Raw genomic sequence first — 25,206 nt, forward strand, 5'->3', positions numbered from 1 at the left:
ACACACACACACACACACACACACACCACCTGGAAAAGCTACTAAGTCAGGGATGAACCCTTATGAAGACTTAACTTCAACTTTTTTAATTTCTATTTTGGCACTTTTCAATTACTTCTTGTCAGTCTTCTAGAGAAACATTACTTTCCATCATTGAAAGTCACTTTAACATACATTCTCTTTTCCATGCAATGATGTACTGAGGCCTTGTTGACATCATGCTATTGTATACTGCATGAATTCAACATTGAAGGTTTCATTTTCTCAACCTAGCTTAATGACATAGTATCATAGGAGAGATCACACACATTTAAACATCTACTCTGTAATAACCTTGGGCCAACACTAAAGTTCATGAATAAATAGATGTTAAATCTAGAGTCCCTTTCTTCCATTATAATTTCACTTCTTACTGAACCCAGATCCTGAATGTCCATGTTCATTAGGATAGAACGAATTTGAAGTACTGGATAATATCATCTTTTTGAGATATAAGTCCTCACAAGGTGATTAACTAGTACAAGAGGTAGATATAAAAGTAGCCATATGAGGCTCAGAATTTGTAATATCTTAGATTCAGATGATCTGTCAAAATTTTATTGCTATTCTTTAGGATTTTCATATATTCTTAATACCTATTAATAAATGATACAACTCATATTCATCAAAATTGTCATTAATAATTTGGTTGCTTTCCTTTTCTTCTATGAATGAAATAAATAATTTAAACCTCTGAAGTATATTTCTGTGCTTTAAATAGCTTAAGGTTTTATCATTAAGAATGATGATTAAATAAGAAGTTACATTATAATATTTTACATAGGTGAGAACTAATCAAATGTGTACTGCAAAGGATAAGCTTATTGCAGTATTGCTGCAAAGAGTTAGTGTGTCTTTTAGGGTGAAATATTTGATATAGTAATGATAGAAAAACCTGACAACTTTCCTAGCTACTACTCACACAGATCCTTTGAAGCAAAAATGCATAATTTTACAATTTGCAATAATAAATATATGTGAGGCAGTTCTCATTTCAGCTGCCTTTTCAAGTTCCAGAAGGACAACTGCTCTAATAAAGAGATGGCGATGAATATATTACAACAGTGCCTTTAGTTTAAAGGCTCATATTTATTAGGCCAATGGAATAGTTGGAAAAATTGTTTTTACATCCACAGATATGGATGACAAATCCTTGTAAAGTGTTTTGACATGAAACATAGGAGCACAATGATTTTATGTTATAAAGAAAATATATCAACTTGCTATGCAGTTATTAATATATAGTAATTATGAAATGCTAGCAATTAAAATATATTGTGAATATGAGATTAACTGACTATGCTAGTAACACCAATAGGTGGATAAATTTAAATTTGAAATGTATAGCTTTGAGCCCTGCTTCTCATTTTCTCTTTTCAGAGGAGAAGCCATTTTACTTACATTACTTGAAAGGCTATTCAACAATTCATAAGATACTATAGGCCCAATTACTTGTTACAGAAACATTATATATATATAATATATTAAGCAGAGTTTCATTATATAGCCTTGACTGGCTTGTAATTTGGTAACTAGACTAAGTTGGCCTTGAACCCACAGAGAACTGTGCTTCTTCCTAAAACTGTGGACTCTTTGAAATATAAAGAAATTTTTTTTTTTTAAAAAAAAATATCAAGATATTTTTTAACACTAACCATTTTGTAAAATATTGATGTAACTAAGCTTTAGGGAACTAAGAACTTAAATGTTTTAAGAAAGTATATGATGATTTCTCATAATGAGTTTTATGATGAATAAAATGAGTTTTGATGGTCCAGAGACTATTCTATAAACAAACTGTACGACAAATGTGGCTTTCCTTCTAAAAAATCTGTAACAGTCGGTTTTCAAGGACATGCAATATTTCCATGTAAACTACCTAATGCAATGAGCAACAGATCTTAATTGTTCTCCTTATGAACATCTGCCAATCATCCAGTAACTTTATTCTACTAATCGCAAAGTTCCCCAAACTTTGTAGTGTTAAACAAACCCTGGACACTACTCCTTAAGAACAAAATAAATAGCAACTCTCTAATCAGCATATTGGTTTATTCAGATTTATTTTCTCACCAGTAACAATGATTCAAAATCTGGTTTGTTTTAAGCACAAAGAAGAGCAAGGTGCAGAGAAATCTTTACTTTTTAAAATAATCTTTAAGATAAATTAAAGGAGCTCTCTCAGAAAATGAGGAATGATCTTATAGTCTATAATACCCTTCAATGTAAGGTCTTGCTGATCTGTCCCCAATTCTACTTAACAAACATTAACTTTCTCTAAACATTAGAACATATATCCAAGTCAGTCAGACTTGTTACTACTCTTCAAGAGCGGTGACAGCATTCTTTCCAATTGCATCACATCTCACCTTTCTAGAACGGGCTTTTCCCTGTCTTCCTTGCCTAAGTAGGCTCCTCTGAGATTTATGGTACACTGTTTATACTACACCTCTAGAATATAAATATGCTTTCATATTTTCATAGGTTAAGCAATATTACAAAACAGAATAGTATCAAGTACAAAGGGTATAATTTTGTATATTTTATAATTAAGAAATTTAATAAATTTGTTTGAATAAATGATATTCAAAATTGATGAATTTGGCCAACTTATGACCAAAGTAAAATTTGGAGCAGACTTAAAAAATAAAAACTCTTTGTATTTTTTTAAATGTAAGAAAAGTCTTCAAGTTCTCCTAGCTTTTTCCTTACAAAGTTTGGATTTTAAAAAGGATCCAGAACTACTGTCTCGTGGGGGGACATTTGGGGTGAGCATGCAGTAAATTACCCTTGGATAATGCCACCAGCCAAGAAGGAAAGGTGCATTTGGATAGAGTATTATGGTTATAAAATGTACTCAGTTAGTGACCTGTATCTGAGAACGAAATGTAGCATATAATTTATTAGAAATCCACAGCAAATGGTGAAGACTCATCACTTTTAAAATCTGATTTGCTAAGAACTACATTCGACTTCTGATTTTCACTACAAATTATAGGTTACAATTTAAAGAAGCAAAACTTTAAAATTGTCAACTCAGAACAACCAACCAGGATATAATCATGGAAACACTAGCAAAATTCATAATTTTATTTTTCTGTCTTATGTAAAAGATAGATATTTGGCTCCAGCATTTTCTTAAGCCCAGTTTTATTCTGTGAATAACGTTGTGTAGAATAATATTTGTAATTCATACTTGAAAGAATTATTTTGGGCACTGAAGCCCACAGCAAAAGCAAATGTATGTCACTTGTTATAAGCAGCACTCTTGGCAAGATAGCTTCAGATTCTACGAATTTGTACGCACAATGGAAACCACTTTTATCTATTCGATGACTGAATAACTTACTTTACAAATACTTACTTTACAGACAGAAACTGGCATTTTTCCTTGATAATAAAATCATAGCTATTAAAATTTATATAGTTGACAAATATCTAGATCATGGCTTGATATTAAATATTAAATTGGTGAACTAGATACCTAAAAAGTTAAACAAAACTGCAGTGTAGAGCACAAGATGTATCTCTGTAGGAGGTCAGAAAGACATGTCTCCTACAGCTTTAAGAACCTTGCCACAGGGTTTACATTGTACAGACAGTGTATGCAAAATACGCTCCCTCAGCACCAGCTTGTTTCTGGCTCTCTCGCAATGAGTCACTCTGCTATCCCATCACTGATTACATGAAAATGTAGTGTCTAACAATAATTTTTAATTCTGTGAATTCTGACATGTAAATGAGTGTGAGTATATGAAATTAGATAAATCAATATATCTTAAATATAATAAAAATTAAACAGGGCAAACAAACAAAAATCATCCAAATGCTTTAAAATTCTGGAAGCGTTCTTCAGTCTACATTGGTCCTGCATGTATGAGAGCAGGCCAGTCTTCTACAACCATCGCTAAAACTAGAATTTTAATGATTCACTGTATTTGTTCCTACAGCAATAGTAAGGAAAATCTCATATTATTGTCTAGATACAGTTTTATTCTATTCAAAGTATAATTCTATATCTATTTAAAAAGAAAACATCAAAACGGTCCGCTAAATATTTGAATGTCTTCATAGATGTTACAGCAGAAGGGGGGGAAGCAATGAGTGGAGTGATGGTAGTAAGAAAAGAGACTGGATACTTCAGTGCTCCTGCAGGACGTTTCTACCCCACATGATCTCAACCCGCATGTCTGCATCTAGACACCTTGTTTTCCAACTGATAACATCCTGATATCACTGCCAAGTCAATGTTCTTTGGGCTATATTCTATTCACCTAGCATGGATAAAATAAGCTCTTCAAACTACTAGGTGATTATGAATAAAGAAATACTAGAATGTAGGGCTTTAAGGTATACAGATGCTGCCATGTGACCATAGGGAGACAATTTAATGTAGTTCTGGAGGAACTAAACTATTCAACATTGGTGGAGAATCTTGCTAGTTATCTTTATATGGAGAAAGGGCTAGTTTCTTATGGTTTAAATAAGGAAGTATTTTGAAATAGACTATTAACAGATAATTATATATTAGCCTATAATTTGAGCATATGTTTGCTACCTATAAATTTTAAAGTTGATATATGATTAGTATTATATATATCTTAATATTGATAAAATTTATGATAGATTCATAACACTGGTTAACATATTTTCAATTTAGAAACATGAAATTAATAGAACTTTCAGCTACATTTCAAATTTATTACAATGAAAATAATTTTTCTGTTAATTGATAAATAATAATACATTTATTCTAAAATCACAATCTGTTCATAATATAATTAAATCACAAATTAAGTGACTAAGTAAAAGGGCAAAAAAGTAGACAATAATTATGACCATAATTCTTAAATATGTATGTCTAAAATATTTATAGTAAAAGAACCTGCATTATTTAACATCAAGCAATGCCATTTCCCTATATCATCTCAAGAAATACTCTGTCTTAAAAATTCGCAATTTTTTTCTCTCAAGAAAAATTTTCTTTACAAAAAAATCCCATACATTAAAATTCAACATTGGACCTTCATAACAGATATATAAGCACTACACATGTGATACAAATGTGAAAGCTGATTGATAACAAAGAACTGGACACTAGGTATAAAATGTGACTATACATATGTGCTGATAAAATGTTAAACAAGACAAATTACCAAAACAAGAGGCTATATGCTGAGAACGACAAATGTCACTAAAGTTGGGCATTGGAAATGCTGACAATATAAATGTCATTTCCATTTTTCATAATTTATTTACAAAGTGCTATATTTTAAACAAATATATTTCCATAAATTAATAAAACCCATGACTCCATATTAGCAAAAAGCCATCCTAGGCACGTCAGTGTCTCCTCGTATATCACTAATAAATGTAAAATTAATCAATATATTGATTTGCCGATTGAAGGCTCGGAAAGTCTTCAAAACCTAAATGACAACTTTAGATAAGTGTAACCATTTTCATGCTAAGGCTAAACTGTTTCCTCTGAAAGGAATTCATACTACACTGTGGATAGTTCTCTCTGATTTCCCAACTAAACACTCACTTGTTTGATGCGATCAGGATTAACGGTGGTCTGAGGTTGTAGGATACTGACTGGTTCTGTCTTGGCAACATTTTGGGGCATTTCTCGGATTTTTTCGGCAATGAATCCATGAACTGCATTCAGTGCTTCAATTGTTCCCTGGATCAAGCAAACCCTCTCGGTGGTACCTGCAGGCAGAAGACTCATTTTCAGAAAACATTCCTTTTCATTTTACATTGAAAAATTCCCAAAACAGAGGATAGCAAAATGTCACTAAATACTGTAACTCGTATGACTCTGGCGCTCTAATGCCCAATTGAAAGATCCAGAGATCTAAGAACATCACTCATTTATGGGGATAAACACACATGCAATACTAATGAAAGGCCTTAGAGTTAGAAACTGGAATAGACAGAATCTATGAAAACACCTTTTAAGGAGCCCAGTTTTTATGGGTAAATCATAAACATTTTTAATACAAGAATAGATACCAATCTTATTGATGATGTATTATAAATAAAATACAGAATATAAATGAGATTTAGATGACCTGCGTTGCAGTACAGGAATCTTATGGGCATGCTTTATGGACAACACATGAATAGTGAATCTGAGGCTGACCCCAGTAGGTATGTCTTACACAGCAGCCACTTCCTTACTGAACCAAACCAGCATATGACTTGCAAATCAGAAAAGAGCACGTTCTGAGCCTTTTCAACCATGCACTGCAGTTCCCATTGGTCCCAGTGTTTCAAAAGTCAAGCCACTCTGTACAGGCAACATTGTAAAACTGCTAAGGTCCCGAACAAACAAAAAATCAAGGAATCCAAGGAGATACTGCTGCTTTACGGACCTTTGTCATTTCATAGAAACAGATTTGGACAAAACAAGACTACAATTATAGAATTGTATATCTGTTACATTTTCATATTTTAATCAATAAAAATTTGAATTATGAAAATATGTTTCCCCAGTTTCATAGAAATGTCAAGAAAGCATAGCTTATTTTTAAGGCTGGGTAGAGAATAATGTGATCTGTGGATTTAGGTTTTCCTGTTTCTATTCATCAGCTTTAGTTACTCCTGTCTATATTGATGCATCTTTTGGTCCTAGGGTAAAACAATCTAGTTTATAGGGCTACCCAGGGGACACTTTACAAGACTGTATTAATTGTCTGGTAAATGACTAGAGAGGATTCCCGATCAATGCAGCTAATGCAAAATGTTATTCAGGTTCTCAGACCACACAGAACACAGATCAGATTACATCACCGCTTTCTGAGACACCACTGAGCACTCTGCGGATGCCAAAACAGTCTAGCTTAAGTGTTGACTTCCAAAGAAAGCCTGGCACCAGGTAGCTAAAGACTGGGTACTCTGCGTTATTCTTAGAATTTTGATTTGACATAACACACGTCTGACCACAGCGACCAGTGCTCGGCAGACTGAGAAGACTAACAGATAAGAAATGGAAACCCCTGGATCCATAAAGAAACAAGACTGCCTTAAGACAACATTACACAGCAGCGAGTACAAGGTCTTCTGAGGGCTACTGTTGCAATCCATACACTGGGGATTGGCTGGCTTCCTGTCATTCCCTTCTATCCATGCAAACAGGGGAGGCCCAAACGGAAGCTGTGCTTAACATTAGGAGACTTAGCTGAGACTCTTATATTCTTTTAATGCTTTTCACTCAGGTAACACAAAACCATAATTTTTAGGAGAGAGTTAAAAAAAAACGGGGGGTGTGGTGGGGGGAATACTGCCAAGTATACGACCAAACTGTGTAACACAAATGAGCCTATAAATCATAAAAGTTGCTGGGTTTTGTCATTTTAAAGGCTTTTAGACTCCATTAGTGTCTAAGTTAAACTGCCAGTTATTTATCATTTTATTTGCTTAATGGCAGCATTTACAACTCTCTGAAGTAGAGTACAACAAAGCTGAGAGTCAGCTATTGGAAAACGCACACCCATCCTACATAATGCAAGACCCAGGTGTCCAGGACACCATTTCTTCCAATCCACACTGCCTGAGATTCTTGTTTCGCAGCACAGTCACTGACTTTATGATGGCACTGGACTGACCACCCTTTCCTGTGCTTCCTTCCAACTCCCCACTTCTGCTCCCTCTCTCAATGGCCCTACCTTCTATTTTCATGTCATATGTGTTGAGAGAAAACTACAAAAATATGTATTGGTAACAAGAAAGACCCATGGCAAAGAACAACAGTGATGTTGGAAACAGCTTGAAGGTTTTATTTCAAAGGCTATACCAAAAACTAAAAGATACATTTCTAAAAGAAATGCATTTCTCAAATTCTCAAGCATATCCACAGAAAAGTCTTCACAGAAATGCAGCAAAATACATTCTCTGGGCTCCTGTAACTTGGAACCTGGCACTTGGAGCAGCTCCCGGCTACGCACACACGCTATTTCCTTAATGATGGAGTTCCTCTATGTACACTGTGCCTTTTCTTTTGGATCTTTTCAGTGGCTAGAGAAATTAACATAATTGAAACAAGGCACTTCTATAAATCTAATGAATTATAACTTAGGAAAAATAACAAATAAGGAAAAATTGGATAAACAGTTAGTGGGAAAATGTGCATGGAAGCATCAGTGTTTTCACTTGATTTCACGTCAATATTAGTATGATGAAAAATCCAGACCCACACACTGATGTGAGAGAGGGGAAAACACTGTATTGAGAAACGGATACCCCCAAACATCTGGAACTAAATTTAATAAAACAGCCGTACACGATAGTTACAGATAACACTGAAAACTGAAAAACCGACTACACCAATAGGGAGAAAAATTTCATCAGGGATATAAAGACATCTATTGATCACCCATTCAGTTCCATTAGCAAATAAGGATTCTTTTCTATATAAGATATCTTGACTTAAAGATATTATGATCAAGTGCAATTGAAAATTTGATTGGTTTCAAATCGGAAGAACTGTATTTGAAAGATATTTGGAGTAATGAAAAGAAGTATACATTACATAGCAACAAAGGACCACTTCTAATTTGAACAGTTATGATTTACAGCACTAGGCTAGATAAACCACCACTTCTTTAAGTCAGCATTCTTGAAGGAATTTTATTCATCATCTCTCTCTCTCTCTCTCTCTCTCTCTCTCTCTCTCTCTCTCTCTCTCCCCTCCCTTCCTTTCCCCTTCCCACTCCCCTTTCTCTGTCTGTCTCTCTGTCTCTGTCTCTTTCACACACACACACACACACACACACACACACACACACACACAAATACCTTGACCATATATAGCTAGGCTCTACTCTGACTAGATCATAACTAAAGAACCCACTTATTTTAACCTACATTTTGTCATGTGTTTGGTTACCTGTGTTTAGGCACAATGTGTCCATCTCCTCACATCTTTTCCTGGCTCCTCCCCACGCCCCCTTACCTCCTTCTCTTTCAGAATTCTTTTCTTCTCCAGATGTCTCACCCCCATTTCGTGCCAAAGCCATGGCCATAGCTTTTTTAAATTGATATGTGAAACATACACAAGATGATCTCTCTACCATGTGGTCTTAAGAGTTTCCACTACCAAGGCAATTTTTATAAATGACAACATTTAATTGGGGCCGGCTGACAGGTTCAGAGGTTCAGTCCATTATCAAGGTGGGAAGAGCTTCCCAGGCAAGAATGGAGCTGAGATTTCTACATTTTCATCCAAAGGAAGCCAGGAGCCGACTGTCTTCCAGGCAGTTAGGAAGAGGATTTCAAAGCTCACCCCTGCAATGCCACACTTTCTCCAACAAGGCCACACCTCCTAATAGTGCCACTCCCTGGGCCATGCACATTGTTCAAACCACCACATGTGGTGATACAAATTTGTAATTCCATCTCTGGAAGAGGCCAACCTTAAACATCAACTCCTCTCCTAGACATACTCAATTATTACTTTTCTTTTAGTTTTCTTACCATCTCACCTAAACCATCCATCACTAGTGTCTATGGGCAAACCCAACCTTCACGACACTATGCTGTTTGTTCTGTTATCAGCATTTGACTATTCTGTTGTTAAAAAAAAAATTCTGGGTTCAGGTTTCTGATTTGTTCACTCATTTTATAAATATTCCGCAAGTCCTCGCTATGCAATCATTACATTGAAGGCTGAAGCTGTAGTGGTGGTCACATACCCTCCCTCATTGCCTGCATGATGTTCACAGAGTTTTTCACAGATACTACACACAGAGCAAGCAAAGCACTTAGCATGAAGACAAATGGACCGAAGTGGTATACAGACTATCGGGTTCTTAGAAAAGGGCCTGACAAACTACAGGTGCCCAAACCGCCCTTTTATGAAATGACGACAGTGTTTAGGCTCAATTTTATCTCTAAAGTGAAAAACATGATTGACTTATAAGGCTTTTTATTTTAACCTACAGATTATAAAGTCAATAAACTTCTTTTTATTTGTAAGTTCAGCTGATGTATGTGAAAATGAATTTTGAGAAATGGTTACAAAGTAAACTATAATCAGTTTAAATTATTTCTATGTCCATAAAAAAGGCTCCCAGAAACTTGGCCAAAGACATGAAGACTGGTGAGCTTGAATGAGAAGCCTGGTGCCTGTGGGACATGGAAAGACAGATGCAAGTCCGCAGTGTTATCATCTTTCCTGCAAATCTGCTCCAGGGCATGCAGCAACTCACCTCACCTCACCTAAAAGAAGGTACTCCACCCACAGTGCCCTTGATTTAATGTATGCCCAGCCCAATGTATTTGACTTCTCTTATTGTTACTGCTTTTATTGCTAGATTAGGGATTTCATGGTAACAATAATAATTAATAATAATAATAATAATAATAATTATTATTATTATAACATAAATGATAGTAAACTAATTCTATTGTTATATGTATATGTAATCTCCATAGTTCCAGAAAAGCAAGTTTAGGGAAAAGCATGCTTTCAACTTTTATTAATGATGTAACATATATCTAATTTTATTCTTTCTTGTGACTGTATAATATTTCATTACACACAGAGAACATACATTTCTTACTTCATAAGATAATATGGATCCCTTCTTTCTTTCTTTTTTTGTTTTTGTTTTGTTTGTTTGTTTGTTTGTTTTTTGAGACAGGGTTTCTCTGTATAGTTCTGGTTGTTCTGGAACTCACTCTCTAGACCAGGCTGGTCTCGAACTCAGAAATCTGCCTGCCTCTGCCTCCCAAGTGCTGGGATTAAAGGCATGGGCCACCACTGCCTGGCTCTTTCTATCATTTGGATATTGTAAATATGCTGCAGTGAACATTAGTGAATACATATCTACTCAGGTTTCTGTTTCTTAACTTCTGTGAATATTCAAATGGGCAGATTTCTAGGTAATATGTAATTTTATATTATATACTTTTGAAGAATTGCCAAGTGACTTTCTACAATGACACCATTTTCAATCCTCAGTATCAGTGTAAGGAGATTGTAATTTTTACCTCCTACACTTAGTCTTCAGTTTTATAGTGACTATCTGCATAAATGCATGGGCAGGGTTCCTGGTAGCTAAACTGGCATTTCCCCAGGGCTGTTGGGTATCTTTCATGTTTCTATTGCTCATGTGTAAACTGTCATTTCATTGCATAATTCATGGGTTATTTATGTTTCTGAAATTATATTTTTCCCCATCATAAAGGTTGTCTTTTTCACTGATAATTTCTTTTTTGCACATAGTTTTTTTTCCCACATGTGTGTGTGTGTGTGTGTGTGTGTGTGTGTTCTTATGAGTGTGGGCGAGCACATTCCTTGGCACACTTGCTCAGAAAATAACCTTTCGTGCCAGTCCTCACTTTGCATCTAGCTAGGGACAGGATCTATTGCTGTTTGTGTCTGCATACATCCTGGTAGCTACTCTGTGGCATTTGTAGAAACTTCTGTGTTAGCTTTCCTTGGAGGAGCTCTGGGCTTGCAGGTGTGTTACCACATCTGGCTTATGAGGGTTCTGGGTATTTGACCTCAGTCCTGTGCTAATGCGTTATCCACAGAACATACATTTAATTTTTTCCCAGTCCAATACTTAAGTTTTGATGAAATCAACAGATTTATTTGTTTTCTATTATCATTTCTGCTGTTAGTACTAGATTCGGGATTTCACTCCCAAACCCAAGATGGCAAAGGACTCCTTTTCTTCCCTATAGATTTTTTTATCATTCCATTCCTTCTATTCTTAATTGTTTTGAATTATTATTATAGGGTTAGCATACCACAATAAAATAAGTAAAAGTTTTACATGGGGCTCAAGATGAGGTTGGAAGTTTTTAAAATTCTTTAATATCTAAAAATTTAAGAATCTGACTGATAATGTATTTTACTTTAATACTGAATATTAACAAATTATAAATTAAGGGATACATGATTGTCTTAGGACCCAAGGGCTAAATATGTGATACATAAAGAGGTTATACATCTGTAAATACTTGCCTGCAGTGCAAAATTGTTCTTTGAGACCATGCACTAAAATTAAATGACTTATAAATACCAATCTTTAAAAAAATCCAAGCATTATCAAATTGTGTTCCTTTATTTTCATATTTCATTTTGCCTTTTTACATAGAAGCTTTTGTTTCTTTTATTCATAATCATTGAAGTGCATCTTACCTGAAGGAACTCTGGCCTAGATATTACTGGACCATAACACATTATGCATTCAGCCAGTCACCTGATCACACTATTCTCCACCAGCTCAGGCCTCCTGATTCCCTGGACTGTCCTTTAAACTTCTTATCCAGCTGAAAACAGATCCTTGGACTCACAGTCATGTACTGGCCGTTCATCTCTGTGAGGTCAGAGAGCTGGCTCTCTGTCACGCATTTCCTTTGGGAGGGATCCTTCGTCTCTGGTGTCCTGTCCACTCTCCATGCAGTTTCTGGTCTCCTGCTTTCTTCACTAGCCTATTCTCTTCAAGTCCTTCAGTTCTTCCGATGGGTCATCTTAGCCAAGCCTCCTCTTCACCATTTCATAGCATAACATTTTATTTAGTGTCTTATGACTATCCTTCCTATTAAAGGTCCCAAACAATTTCAAAGAACAGAAAATCTTGGGGTGTATATGCCATTACAACAATGACCTGGACTGGAATTATAAGAGCCCTTCTTCCCATAGGACCTCATGATGGCAAGTTACACTGCTGTTAGCCACCTCTACGAGAGAGACTTCTGCTTCACAATCCTTTCCAAGCCTTGTCTTAGCCAAGGATTTCGTTTTTGAACTTCTAAATCTCCTCAGAGCACTTTCTATTTTAAAGCACATTTAAAAAACTGTATAGAGGCAGAGAGTATATTCAGTACTAAAGTTTTCAGTCATCCTGGCAGGATAGAAGGGATATTGTAATTTAGAATAACCAGGAAAATGGCAAGTGGAACAAAATGTAGGCATTTGCATTTTCTTCCCACATAGCAGACTCAGTTAGTTATGTGTTTCTTATACAAACACTCTCTTCTCTGGTGTTCTTGCTGTCACTATCTTCCCAGAATAATCTTCCTGTAGCCCCTATGGTTGTAAATATAACAATGTATTATGAATGAATTCACTGTCTATGAATAATACTTCCGTATAGTCTAAACCATCACTATCGAGTCCATTGAGAAACTCTAATTACTTATTTCACCCTCTTATTACTTATCCTATCTTTCAAACATGTAGATCATATGTAATTTACCTTTTAAAAATCACTAGTGTATCCTCACCAGCTAGAGTTTAATTCTGACTCCACTGAGACTTTTAAGTCCACTAGGACTTGGCTCACCCCTGCTCCGTCCTCATCTCACATGACCTTCCCCACTGTCTATTCCTCTCCAGGGACTCAGGTCTTTTTTAGTCACTGGAACATGCCAGGTTGCTTTCACTTAGGATTTGTTTTCTGCTGTTCTCTGCTTTAGGAGCTCAGCTCCTCTACTGTTCCTCTGTCATCATACCAGCTACCACACACACACACACACACACACACACACACACACACACACACACACACACACGTCATTTAGCAATATCTCATCAGGGAAATCTTCAGCAATCATGCTTCTGTTGGTTCCCTATAATTTCATGTTTCTTTATTATACCCCTGCTACCAAAACTGTCTGGTGTATTAGTTTTTACTCTGTAGTTTTTCTCTCATTGATGGCAAGGAGTTTTGACTGTTTTAGTCACAAGTATAACCACCAAATTCTACTTTTTTTTTATTACATTTATATTTTTACAGTTCAGCCATTGCTCCCCTCTGGGTCACCCTTCCATAGTTCCTCATTTCATTCCTATTCTCTCTTCTCTCCAAGAGGATGTTCCCCACCTCTCCCAGGCCTCCCCACTCCTTGGAGCCTCAAGTCTCTAGGGAGTTAGGCATGCCTTTTTCCACTGACGCCAGATCAGGGAATCCTCGGCTATATATGTGTCCAGGGCATTGTACCAGCTAGTGTATGCTGCTTGGTTCGTGGCTCAGTGTCAGAGATATCAGGTGTCCTGGTTAGTTGAGACTGCTGGTCTTCCTATGGGGTCACCGTCCTCCTCACCTTCTTCCAGGCTTTCCCTAATTCAACCACAGGGGTTCTCGACTTCAGTCCAATGCTTGGATGTAGTGAGTATCTGTGTCAGTCTTAGTCAACTGCTTGTTCTATTTTTAGTAGAAGGTTGAATACAATGTTAAATAAGTAAAAAAAAAAAAAGCCTCAGATGAGTCACATGTAATATTTTGTTAATCCAGATGAAGAACTGTCAAGTAGAAGGAAAATAATATATGAACTGTCACAACTAAAGATCACTACCTAGTACAGTTACAGCCTACATATTTCTATTGATCCAGGATGGAAGATCAGCCTACCTATCTAGCTATCTTCTACTTGCTTTAGGGTGCATCCACTACAGGGAGGAATTCTGCAAATGATTTGTATGGGAGAGAAGATTAAAGTGCAGCAATATCCTAACTATATCAAGAACAAATCGAGCTTCTGAATTGAATTAATCACTGCATAATAAAATATTTTGACAAATACTGTTAGTGTAGAGCTAAAGCAGTGTTAATATATTGATTATTTTTATGTGAAAGCTCTAAGATACAAGAATTTGCATAAATGTTCTCTTCTTTTTAATAGGTGAAAGACAAAGTGTTAATATGGGGTTTTCTAAAGTGTCAGGGATGGTTTATTTAGTTTTGTTCTTTTGAAACAGTACCATTTTGTAGGTCAGGCTGCCCTGGAATAAGATTTAGCCCAATCCTTGAACTCACAGGAATCCAAGCACCATGCAATAGTCAGGTGATGGCAGTGCATACCTGCAATTCCGGTGCTTAGAAACAGACAGGAGTATTCCCTGAGACTTTATGGCTAGCCAGTGCAGTGTAAATAATGGAAATTTATTAATTTAGTGAGACACTATCTCTAAATATAAGGTAGATGAGGGACTGAGGAAGACATTTCAACTTTTGGCCTACACACATATTTTCATGTATGAATACACACACATGTACACACATGCATACATCACAAACACAGCTTAAAATTAAACTAAAGTAGAAAATAATTGAAAACTATACACTCGAACACAAGTTTGTCCTAAATAAAAAATTAATATTAATATTCAATTTATATCTAAGACCTCGTATGTATTAGAGAAAGCCCCTTGTAATAGTGTATTAATCAGAATAAGATAATAGTGATAGAGAAATCCCATAGGTAATATTGGTGGGTGGTATATAAGAGGGTAGAGGAACCTTGGCTGTTTAAGAATCAAGATCAACATTTTCATTAAGCACGCCTATTTCCATAGACACAGCAAAAGACTTGCACTAAAATAAACCTATTTTAACCTTGTTGGAAACTTCAGCAGGGCTTCCTTTCCATTGTCTTGAATACACAGCTGTGGTAGGGAGGAACAAACTCAGTGGGTAACTTACAAATGGGTTATGCAAGGCAGAAAGTCACATTTCTCACAATCTCAACATGGACTTGAATTCCAAACCCAATACCTCAAAATCAAAATGTCTGGTCATATCACATCCTGCATCCTGACATGAAATTACCAAGTCATTCCTGAGGATTTGCTTAGTAGCACCATCTCTTTTCCAGTAGATCTGCATCTGATTTCGACTCTTTCTTTAGATATTCTATTGTACACTCACACTTTTTTTCCATATCATTATTTATTGTTTACATCTCTGCCAGTTACTAGTTTCACAGAAAGTATTGTGCGGTTTGTGTAAATACAGGTTAAATACTTTTGTGTGTGCCCAAGCATCCTGGATGCTCCCAGAGAGGGATTATTATGGATTATTACTACTGTTTGCTTAGTAGCCTGAGTAATGTGGGGTGTTTCCATGATCCCATCATCTACCCTTACACCCACAGTACCATGGAATGCTTGTGCATGTGTGACTCACATACATTCATGTGGCTGCACAACCAACTATTTCTTGTGCATAAACAAAAGGTAGAAAGAGCAGCTGAGTGCAAACAGGTTTGAAATCCCAAGAGGCTATGAACGAATAAACACAAGGTACATTCTAGCAAAACAGAATTTTACGTGTAGAGAGGTAAGAGAATTTAGATAAATAACTGATTTTCAGAACCCTGATGTCTCATGAAACAGATCTATAAAGTTGAGAAAAACCTTGCTCAGTGGGAACTAGAGAAGGCATGAAGATGAACAGATAATATACAGCATGCAGATTGAAAACAGATATTGTAGACTAAGAACTGTGACCATATTGACAAAAATCTCTGAAGTTACACCAAGAATAGGTCGGGATTGTAAAAGAAAAATGTGCTGTATAAAAGAAAAATATGATGTACTGGTATAGTGCTTAGTAATATGTTATGTTTAAAGAGAAACCATTATTGGGAAATTTAATAATCTTTCAAAATCAAGTCGAAGAAAGGAATGATTTTAAAAAGACAGCTGTGCTTCCAAATGCTTGTCTGGCACTTCCCCCTGTGTGTTACAGAGCAGTTGTTCTACAATAAGCTCAATAAAACACAGACTCTCTGGTTAAATATTTCTGAAGGGAAGAACTACAGATGATATTTTCCCTACTGCGTGATTCACAATGAAGTCCTACAACAAAGAGAGCAAAATCTTGCATGTCAAATGTATCAGCATTTTGGCAAAGTGGTGTTTTATAGATCATCTTCCGCAAAATTTTACAGTGTCACAAATCAAATATGATTGGCATATTAAACTCAAAAGCTTAAAAAGTAGGAATTCAGTGATAGTTGTAGAAAATAAAACCAAAACATTAATGAAGAATGGTACACTATTACCCCAAATGTAGACAGTCTTGTCCACACTTCATTGTTAGTTTTGGAGCTGCCAACACCCACTCTTCTCAATTGGCTAGTATCATAAAAACACACAGAAAATGGAAGAACCACAAAGCAGAACAGAGATAGAGGGTAGAGGCCACACGAGAACCCAACTGCACATAAAGAGATCATAAACTCCATCTGCAAATTAATGCATATGTGCAATGAGCAGTACCAGCAGTGAATGCACACACAGTAGTTAGAGTCTGCATCTCGTCACTGTGGGGGCAGGCTGAGGAGCAAGCTGGGCTTTGCTATGTAGGGTAGCAGGGGCTTGAATTTGACATTCTTGAGCTTTAGTATCCTAAGAGCTGGAATATAAGCACATCTTACCCCCATGTGTAGTTTACAATTTTATAATAGAGAAAAAGTCATTGAAGTATGTGGAACTGAACCAAGCAACATGTTTGTTTAAATGTATGTAGTTTATTTTAGGTATGTGAAAAAAGTTCTATTATTCTAGTATCTAATTGATGCACATGTGATATCAATTTTTAAATTTAAGCTTTACCTTAAAAGATACTAGAAGTACTGGTAAGAAAAAAGGTCCTGTACTTTTGAGAGTTTCTTTTTATTCTAATCCAGGAAACTGTACCATCAATAAATTTGAAAATTTAGTTAATTATTTTGGGAGAATACTTATATTTGCTTAAGAATTTCTAAATATTAAACAAGCCAAGGCTTAGTAAGTGGATTTCTATAGCACCCTGCTCACTGAAGCTTCAATATCATGTTTCTAAACATAAATAAATAAAATTAAGAACATATAGAAAATTATATTACAGAAAGTGGAGACTTAAGAGTTTTTACCTCATTTAAAACTGACAGATGTCATGTATAAATAAATAGCTTCATTTTTTAATTAGATATTTTCTTTATATGCATTTCAAATGATATCTCCTTTTCTGGTTTCCCCTTCTGAAAAAAAAAAAAAGAAAGAAATCCCCTGTTCCCTCTCCCCCCCCCTGCTCACCAACCCACCCTCTCCCACTTCCTGGCCCTGGCATTCCCCTACACTGGGGCATAGAACCTTCAAAGGACCAAGGTCTCTCCTTCCACTGATGACCTACTAGGCCATCTTCTGCTACATATGCAGCTGGAGGCATAAGTCCCACCATGTGTACTCTTTGAAATAACTTCATTTTATATCTTGAATAATTTCAGAACAATATAGCACCTAGCAAACCTAAAAAATCAATATGCTACTGCTATCTCACCATATTTGAATAGAGATAATTACTATGCATGGTTTTCTTTTTTCCAGTTTTTTTAATTAGATATTTTCTTTATTTACATTTTAAGTGTTATCCCTTTTCCTGTTTCCCCTCCGAAAATCCCTTAAAACCATCCCTCCTCCCCCTGCTTATGAAAGGGTGTTCCCCCACCTACTCGCCCACTCCAGTTTCCCCAGTGTGGCATCCCCTACACTGGGGCATCAAGCCTCCATAGGACCAAGGGCTTCCCCTCCCACTGATAATATAAGTTCTTAACACATAAAAAGGTAGAAGTCTTAAGACATAGATAAACATCAGGAGAACAAGATGAAATAGAGTGCTGTAGAAGTCTCTCCACAGAAACAGTCAGAGCTGGCGTGTTAGAGGAAAGCGCATAGGGCAAGAAGAGAGAACTGAGGGAAGATCGGCCTAACAATGGAATGCAAACACATGTAACATCACGTATTAAGAATTAGCAAGCAGTTAAATACACTACATAGTGCTAATAAAGAAATGATTGTAAAGGTTTAGTATAGACCTAGAAATGGATACTCTAAGATTCCATCTTAACACTATTAGCTCTTACTAAATGTAGGGACTGAAAATTTGACAATAAGATAGTTCTCAATTCATAAAAACCAAAACTTAATTCAAAGTCAAGCTCATAATGAATACTAGGGTTTCAGAAAGTGCTCACTTTCCCTGCATTGTTTGAATCCACAGCGTTCTTGGTTTTGAATACAGTATACATGCTTGGTACTTTACAAGCCTCCATAGTGTGCAAAGCCAATTAATACTGTCCCAAATGCCTCTACTCATATCTGAGACTATCATGTTATGACTTGCCATGTGTTCAATAACATACCAAATTTCTGCCACATAAATTCTAAAACATAATTATTTAACTAAGGAAAATTAAAAGAATAATTTTCCTTACCAGCAAGTGTTAAATAAATACCAGGTCAATACTATTACAATGTTGAATTTTAAAAACTGCAGTTTCAGTTCCTGTGTTTCACAAAAAAACAAAAAAACAAACAAACAAAAACAAAAAAAACAAAAAAAAAAACCTATTGTATTTTGGCTTGGAAGTAAAACAAAATTTCTAGCAATTTCTGAAATGTCTCTAACTATACTCTGCAACTTTAATATGCATTTATGGGAAGTGACATGTCTAATAATTATAAAAGAACTGACCAAATTTTGAAAAACAGTGATGCTCTATATTCTATATGCCCTGCAATAGAAAATGTTTAGCTAATATTTATTTATTTAGTCATTTATTTAAGAGACAGGGTAGCTCAGTGTAGCACAGACTGGCCTAGTTTTATGACAATCCTCCTGCCTTAGCCTTGCACATGCTAACACTTCATATAAAGACAACTCGTTTGTCTCTAAATAGATGCTCTTGCCTCTAATATATAGCAAAGCTATATTTCCCTAATAATTGCTTTTAAAGCAATTATGATTTATTATGTATAATTGATTTGTAGATCTATTTTTTATACATACATAAGCAGGATTGTGTGAAAAAGTCTTGGTTGAGAAATGTATTTGGCAAGAAAAGTTTAAGAAACATTGCTGGAAGTACAGGTTGTCCCATTCATTCTAGGAGACAATTTGGCAAAGGATATAGTCCTATCTGGATTTAACAATTTCATCTAAAATTTACAATTCTGAAGGATTCTTACCAAAGAAATATATATATAATATCTCTGGTTTCTAACACCTCCCTCCCTAATTAAACTTAAGTAAGGCTCAAAAGTAAGTGATCAGATAAAGCTTGATTCCTTATGATAAACACAAATTAATGATGCCTTTCCTATCTAGTATTGAGAAGCTCATGATGAATCAAACTAAGTTAACTAAGTAACTAACTACTTATTCAGCAACAGGATGCTGAAGACAGAGAAAAGCAGAGAGAACCTTATACATTGTTCAGTGTTTTCTGAGGGCATAAGATGATTTTTCTAGAATATAAAATTAAATCTCCATCAAGAGAATCTATATATTGGACTGCACAAAGTAAGTGACTTCCAAGGAAGCATTCATCAACTTTCAGTGTATATTAAGTGGTTACTCTAAAATTCAAGTTGACTTTTGGCTATGATATAAAGTGAATGTCAACTAAGTAAGCTCATGGTTTATAACAGAGCCTTTGACTTTTGGCACAGCAGGACAGGCAAAATAAAACACCCAAGGATGCTCTTTACAATTCTAGTAATTACATACTTTATATGGTGCTAGGTAAACTGGATACCCCCACAAAAGAATGAAATCAGATCTTTATCCTACCAGGGACACAAATTAACAAATAGGCAGAGTACTTAATTGTGAGAACAATAACAAAAACACTATAAGAAAATTACAGAAATATTTCAGAATATTATGATTTGGTAGTAGTGGCGGTAGTGGGGAAGACAGTAAAAGCACAAAAAATGAAAGGAAACACAGTAAGGGGTGTGGTGGTGGAAAGCCCAAAGCAACATGAGACAAAAAAGTCTACAAAATGGTGGGGAGGCAAGAAGAATCTGGGAAGAGTTAAGGAAGGGAGACTATGATCAGAATATATTTTATTAACAAAAAGTAATTGAAAAAAGGTAGAAGAAAGTATAGTATAATTTTAATCCAGCAACATAGCTGCTCTAGCAAGGAATCATATCTAAAGATATGATCTGGCTGTTATGCAGACACACCACATACTTTAATCCCTCTGGCTACAACACAGACACGTCTTTAGTATACACCTTTAATCCCAAACAATGAAGTCTAATTAAGGGGCAGATAGAGTAAGATTTGACAGACTGAGTCAGAGAAAGGATAAATCCAAGTCTCACTAGAACAGACAGGAAAGAGATGCTACTTAAAAAATAACTGAAGGAGAGAGAGTTCGTTGCAGTTCAGTTGAGTACAGTTGAAGTACAGTTCAGTTCAGAGCAGAGCAGTTGAGTTCTGAGCAGTTCAGTTCAAGTGGAGTTCAGAGGCAGTCTTTCAAAGCAGAGCAACTCAGTTAGAACCCGAGAGAAGCCAATTTGATTCTGTCATCTTGGAGAAGAGTCTGAGCCAGAGCAGCTGAGTTGAATTGGCCAGCCAGACTTCTAAAAGAGCTAGAAAGAGTGAGTTTCTTCAGCTGTTAATTCTCAGTCTAAGACAGTCTAGGCACAGGGTGGCAGAAGGAGGTTAGAAGCTGAAGCCATCAAAGGTCCAGGTTTGCAGAAGAAAGATTAGATTGTACAGAGGCTGGAACCTTTTAGACCTAGGCGTAGAAATGCTTAGGGATCAGTCCAAGCCATGCATTCATAAAGCTTGGGGATGGCTCTCATCTCATCCATTCCTCTGAAGAAATAACCGCAGGGAGTGCGGAGACCTGCCAGGGTGGGGTGGGGTGGGGTCAGGTGGGGGTTGGGAGGTGGGGACATCTTCTTGGAGCCAGTGGGAAGAGGAATGGGATGAGGAACAGTCACAGGGCAGACTGGGAGGGGGATAATGACTGGAATGTAAAAAAAAATTAAAGATAACTTAAAAGAAAAAGAATATGGAAAAAAATCACAAAATGATATTTACATTTTCAACAAAAGAAAAAAAGAGAATCGACTACATTGAAGCAGAAGTTTCTGCTCAGCCAGGCAAGTGCTCACCAGAATGAAAAGACAGAAGGCTGCTGTTGGTGAGCAAAGTAAGGAACTCCTGCAGAGCAGCAGTAAACACCAAGTTGGACAGACTTTGGGCAGTAGAACTCAAGAATCATTCTTTAATAACTTAAAGTGAGGGCTGACACATGGCTGAGTGTTGATGAGCATTGGCTGCTCTTCCAGAATACCTGGGTTTCATTCCCAGGTAGTACATGTTAGCTTACAGTAATCTGTAATTCCAGTTCCGTGGAATTTGATACTCTCTTTTGGCCTTGGCAGGCCCTGTATGGTATAGATACATGATATATGTGGTATAGATAAATACATGCAGGAAAACCACCCATACACATAAAATAAGAATAAAAAGAATAAAAACACATTAATTGGTCAACAGGCAAATGAAAAATATATAAAAAAAAATATGGTTAATTTTGATTCAGGGAAATCAAATTTTAAACCAGGATATGAATCCTTCTCATTCCAGTTAGAATGAGCATTATCAAAAAAAGACAAAAATGCTGGGGGATGGGGTGGAGAAAAAGTACTAGTATATACTTTTAGCATAAATGAAAACAGCCTGGAAATCTGTCAGTGAACTGCAATTAGTATTGAAGGACACCGCAGTCACACTGGGTAAAGACCCAAAGGAAGAAATGTTTGAGAGATGTCTGGAGTGCTGTGTCTACCACAACACTTCACACAGTCAGGATAGAGAACAAGTACTTAACTAGTGATGAATGCAGAGAGAAAACATGATACATAGGCAACAAGGACTGCAACTCAAACACAATAAAATAATGAACTTCTGACATTTGCAGTAATGTAGGAGAACCTGGAAGTTATGTAAAAACCAAGCAGAGAAAAACCAGTACCAAATGATTTTACAATACTGATCACCATGGTAAAGAAATAACCAGGCCGGGCGGTGGTGGCGCACGCCTTTAATCCCAGCACTTGGGAGGCAGAGACAGGTGGATTTCTGAGTTAGAGGCCAGCCTGGTCTACAGAGTGAGTTCCAGGACAGCCAGGACTACACAGAGAAACCCTGTCTCGAACCCCCCTCCCCCAAAATAAAAAGAAATAACCAAAGCTCATAAACTCAGGAACTCTCAAGAATATATAATTTAAACAGTATTTGCATATACATGTCAGAAAACCTTATGGTTCACAATACATTTTATTTAAATTTAAAAATATTCAACAAGATTTTTCTATTAGGGCTGGAGATACCATTGAATTCCTCTATTCCTATCATAAGAAGAATCCTTGGAGAGGTAGAGACAGAACAACCAGAACTTCAAGGTGATTCTCATCTTCACAAGCTCACTGACAGTTTGTCACTCCTAAGACTCTATCCCATGTACAAATGTTTCTAATTACATATCCAATCAAAGTTTAGACACTTTGCATTTTTAAAAGGCTATTTTTCAGTCGTGTGTGTGTGTGTGTGTGTGTGTGTGTGTGTGTGTGTGCGCGCTCACATATGTGGACATTAGAAGAAAGCTTTATGTAGTAGCATTTCTCCTCATAGGAGGGTTTTGTTATCTAAGTTTTCTTGGATTTAATTTCTTGCAATTATATTAACTAAGCTACATTATTCAATGTCTAAAATGATCAGTTTCTTGATTGATGGTGTCCTAAAATGAATAGCATAGGAAATATAAAATTCCACATCTATTTGTCATGAATTAGAATTGTTATTTTGCTATAGCTAACTACACAATTCCCAAGTCTTAAACAATCTATATAACAGAGAAATGTCACACCTAGGTAGTGGGCAGGGCTGAAAAGAAGGCTCAACACTGCTTAAGTTACTCTACAGCTTTGATGCCTGTCAAAACGGAATTCCAAATGGGCTCCATGACTGTCTGCAAGTTTCCTCACAATAGATAAGATGGGAACTGATCACTGAAGCATTGTCCCTGATTATGTGAATTTTGTTCATGTGAGGATGCTTTTATATTGCCATAGCAAAAGAAATCCAGCTTAGCCTTTTTCAAATGTTTGTAATGGTCTTTTTCTAAGTTGCTGAAAATAAAATTTTAAGGAGAAAATTAGGAGATACTAAAAAAGTTAATTAATGCCTAAGAATTTCACTGAATTTTAAGAATTCACATTCATTTCATGCTGAAGTCACTGTGTCTTGCTTTGTCTAAGCTAAGTAGTATTCTAAACAAAGAGCTGGGCAATAGAATGAGCAAGAGTATATTTCTTGGGCTTTCCACTGCATGGCAGCCCCCAATCTGTCATTTTACCCTCCAAACTAAAAGATCCCAATAGGAATGTATCCTATCTTTGAGTTATTCAATCTCATACTTGAATAAACCTGTATACTCTAGAAGATAAACTAAACACCAGTTACTGAAACAAACAAAATCTTCCCTCAGTTAAGCTTATGTTTTTTGTTATGCTGTTTTCCTTTCTTGCTGTTGCTTTTTTTAACACAATAATGGTTTCATCAAATAGATAACAAACACCAAAACCACTTTCATAATATAAGCATTCTGCAAAACTCTCTATTTCTTGTAATTTTGTACATATGGCCTAAAACTTACAAGAACCCAGATTAGGATGTTTTCAGCTTCACAGGGATGCAAAACCATCCCATATTCAATATAAACTGGACTTCCAATGTTGCGCTTTTCTCAGGCAAGGGGTATACATTATACGTTATTGTCTCATGACTTCTGCAAGTAGCAAAAATCTCTATGCCACAGACCCAAGGTTAAATCTCTGTCCCTCTCTAGTGCCCTGTGTGGCTGGCTGCAACTCATGATGGATACAGTATGTAAGGGGTATCATGATAAGCCATGGAGTACCAGGGATATGGCACTAACAACAAACACAGGCCCAAGGTCATTCATAAGCTAGATGTTCTCAGAAAAGTAATCAGATGCTCTTTCTCTCTCTCTCTCTCTCTCCTTCCTTACTAACTTTCAAAGTTGGATAGCTGGATACAAAGTACTGGGCTTCATTATGGTATCTTCATTTACATATACATACAGAGATGAACAGGTATTTATGTCATCAATGTTCTTAAGTTTATTACTCTACCATTCCCTTTTCCCTACCAGCAATGCACTCTTGAATGAACAGTTTTCTAAAGTGAATATTAAAATTAAGTTGGCTATAAAATGAGATGTTCACATGCATATAATATATATAACATTCCCATGATTCTAAAAAATGACTTTGTTCCTACTTGAAAATTCAGAATAAATCCTCAATTTCTGTAGTGTTATAAAGAAACAGAAAAACAACTTGGGACAATATCATAATTATCTGTACATTTGCACCAGTCACAGAACAACACTGCATTGTATACCTGTTTGATGAGCACCTGCATCTATCCAGAACAATATTTACACACAATTTTTGAACACATACATTCACACACACAAAAGACATCATGACACACTTACATATACTTCATATCACTGAACCTATCAGATACAACACTTGCATAAGCACAT

At 36.1% G+C, this 25,206-nt stretch overlaps 1 protein-coding gene across 10 annotated transcripts in view; it reads right to left on the bottom strand.

The window, feature by feature from the left end:
* Nova1 (NOVA alternative splicing regulator 1) overlaps positions 1 to 25,206 on the bottom strand; it is a 126,627-nt gene that overhangs the window by 18,568 nt on the left and 82,853 nt on the right. For all 10 annotated transcript variants that reach the window (XM_031357498.1, XM_031357496.1, XM_031357493.1 and 7 more), the window contains one exon: positions 5,588 to 5,754. In XM_031357498.1, coding sequence (XP_031213358.1) covers positions 5,588 to 5,668 — 81 coding nt within the window. In that variant the 5' untranslated portion in view covers positions 5,669 to 5,754. The remainder of the gene's footprint in view (positions 1 to 5,587; positions 5,755 to 25,206) is intronic.

This window comes from Mastomys coucha, unplaced genomic scaffold, assembly GCF_008632895.1.
Source record: "Mastomys coucha isolate ucsf_1 unplaced genomic scaffold, UCSF_Mcou_1 pScaffold6, whole genome shotgun sequence".
NCBI classification, from domain to species: Eukaryota; Metazoa; Chordata; class Mammalia; order Rodentia; family Muridae; genus Mastomys; species Mastomys coucha.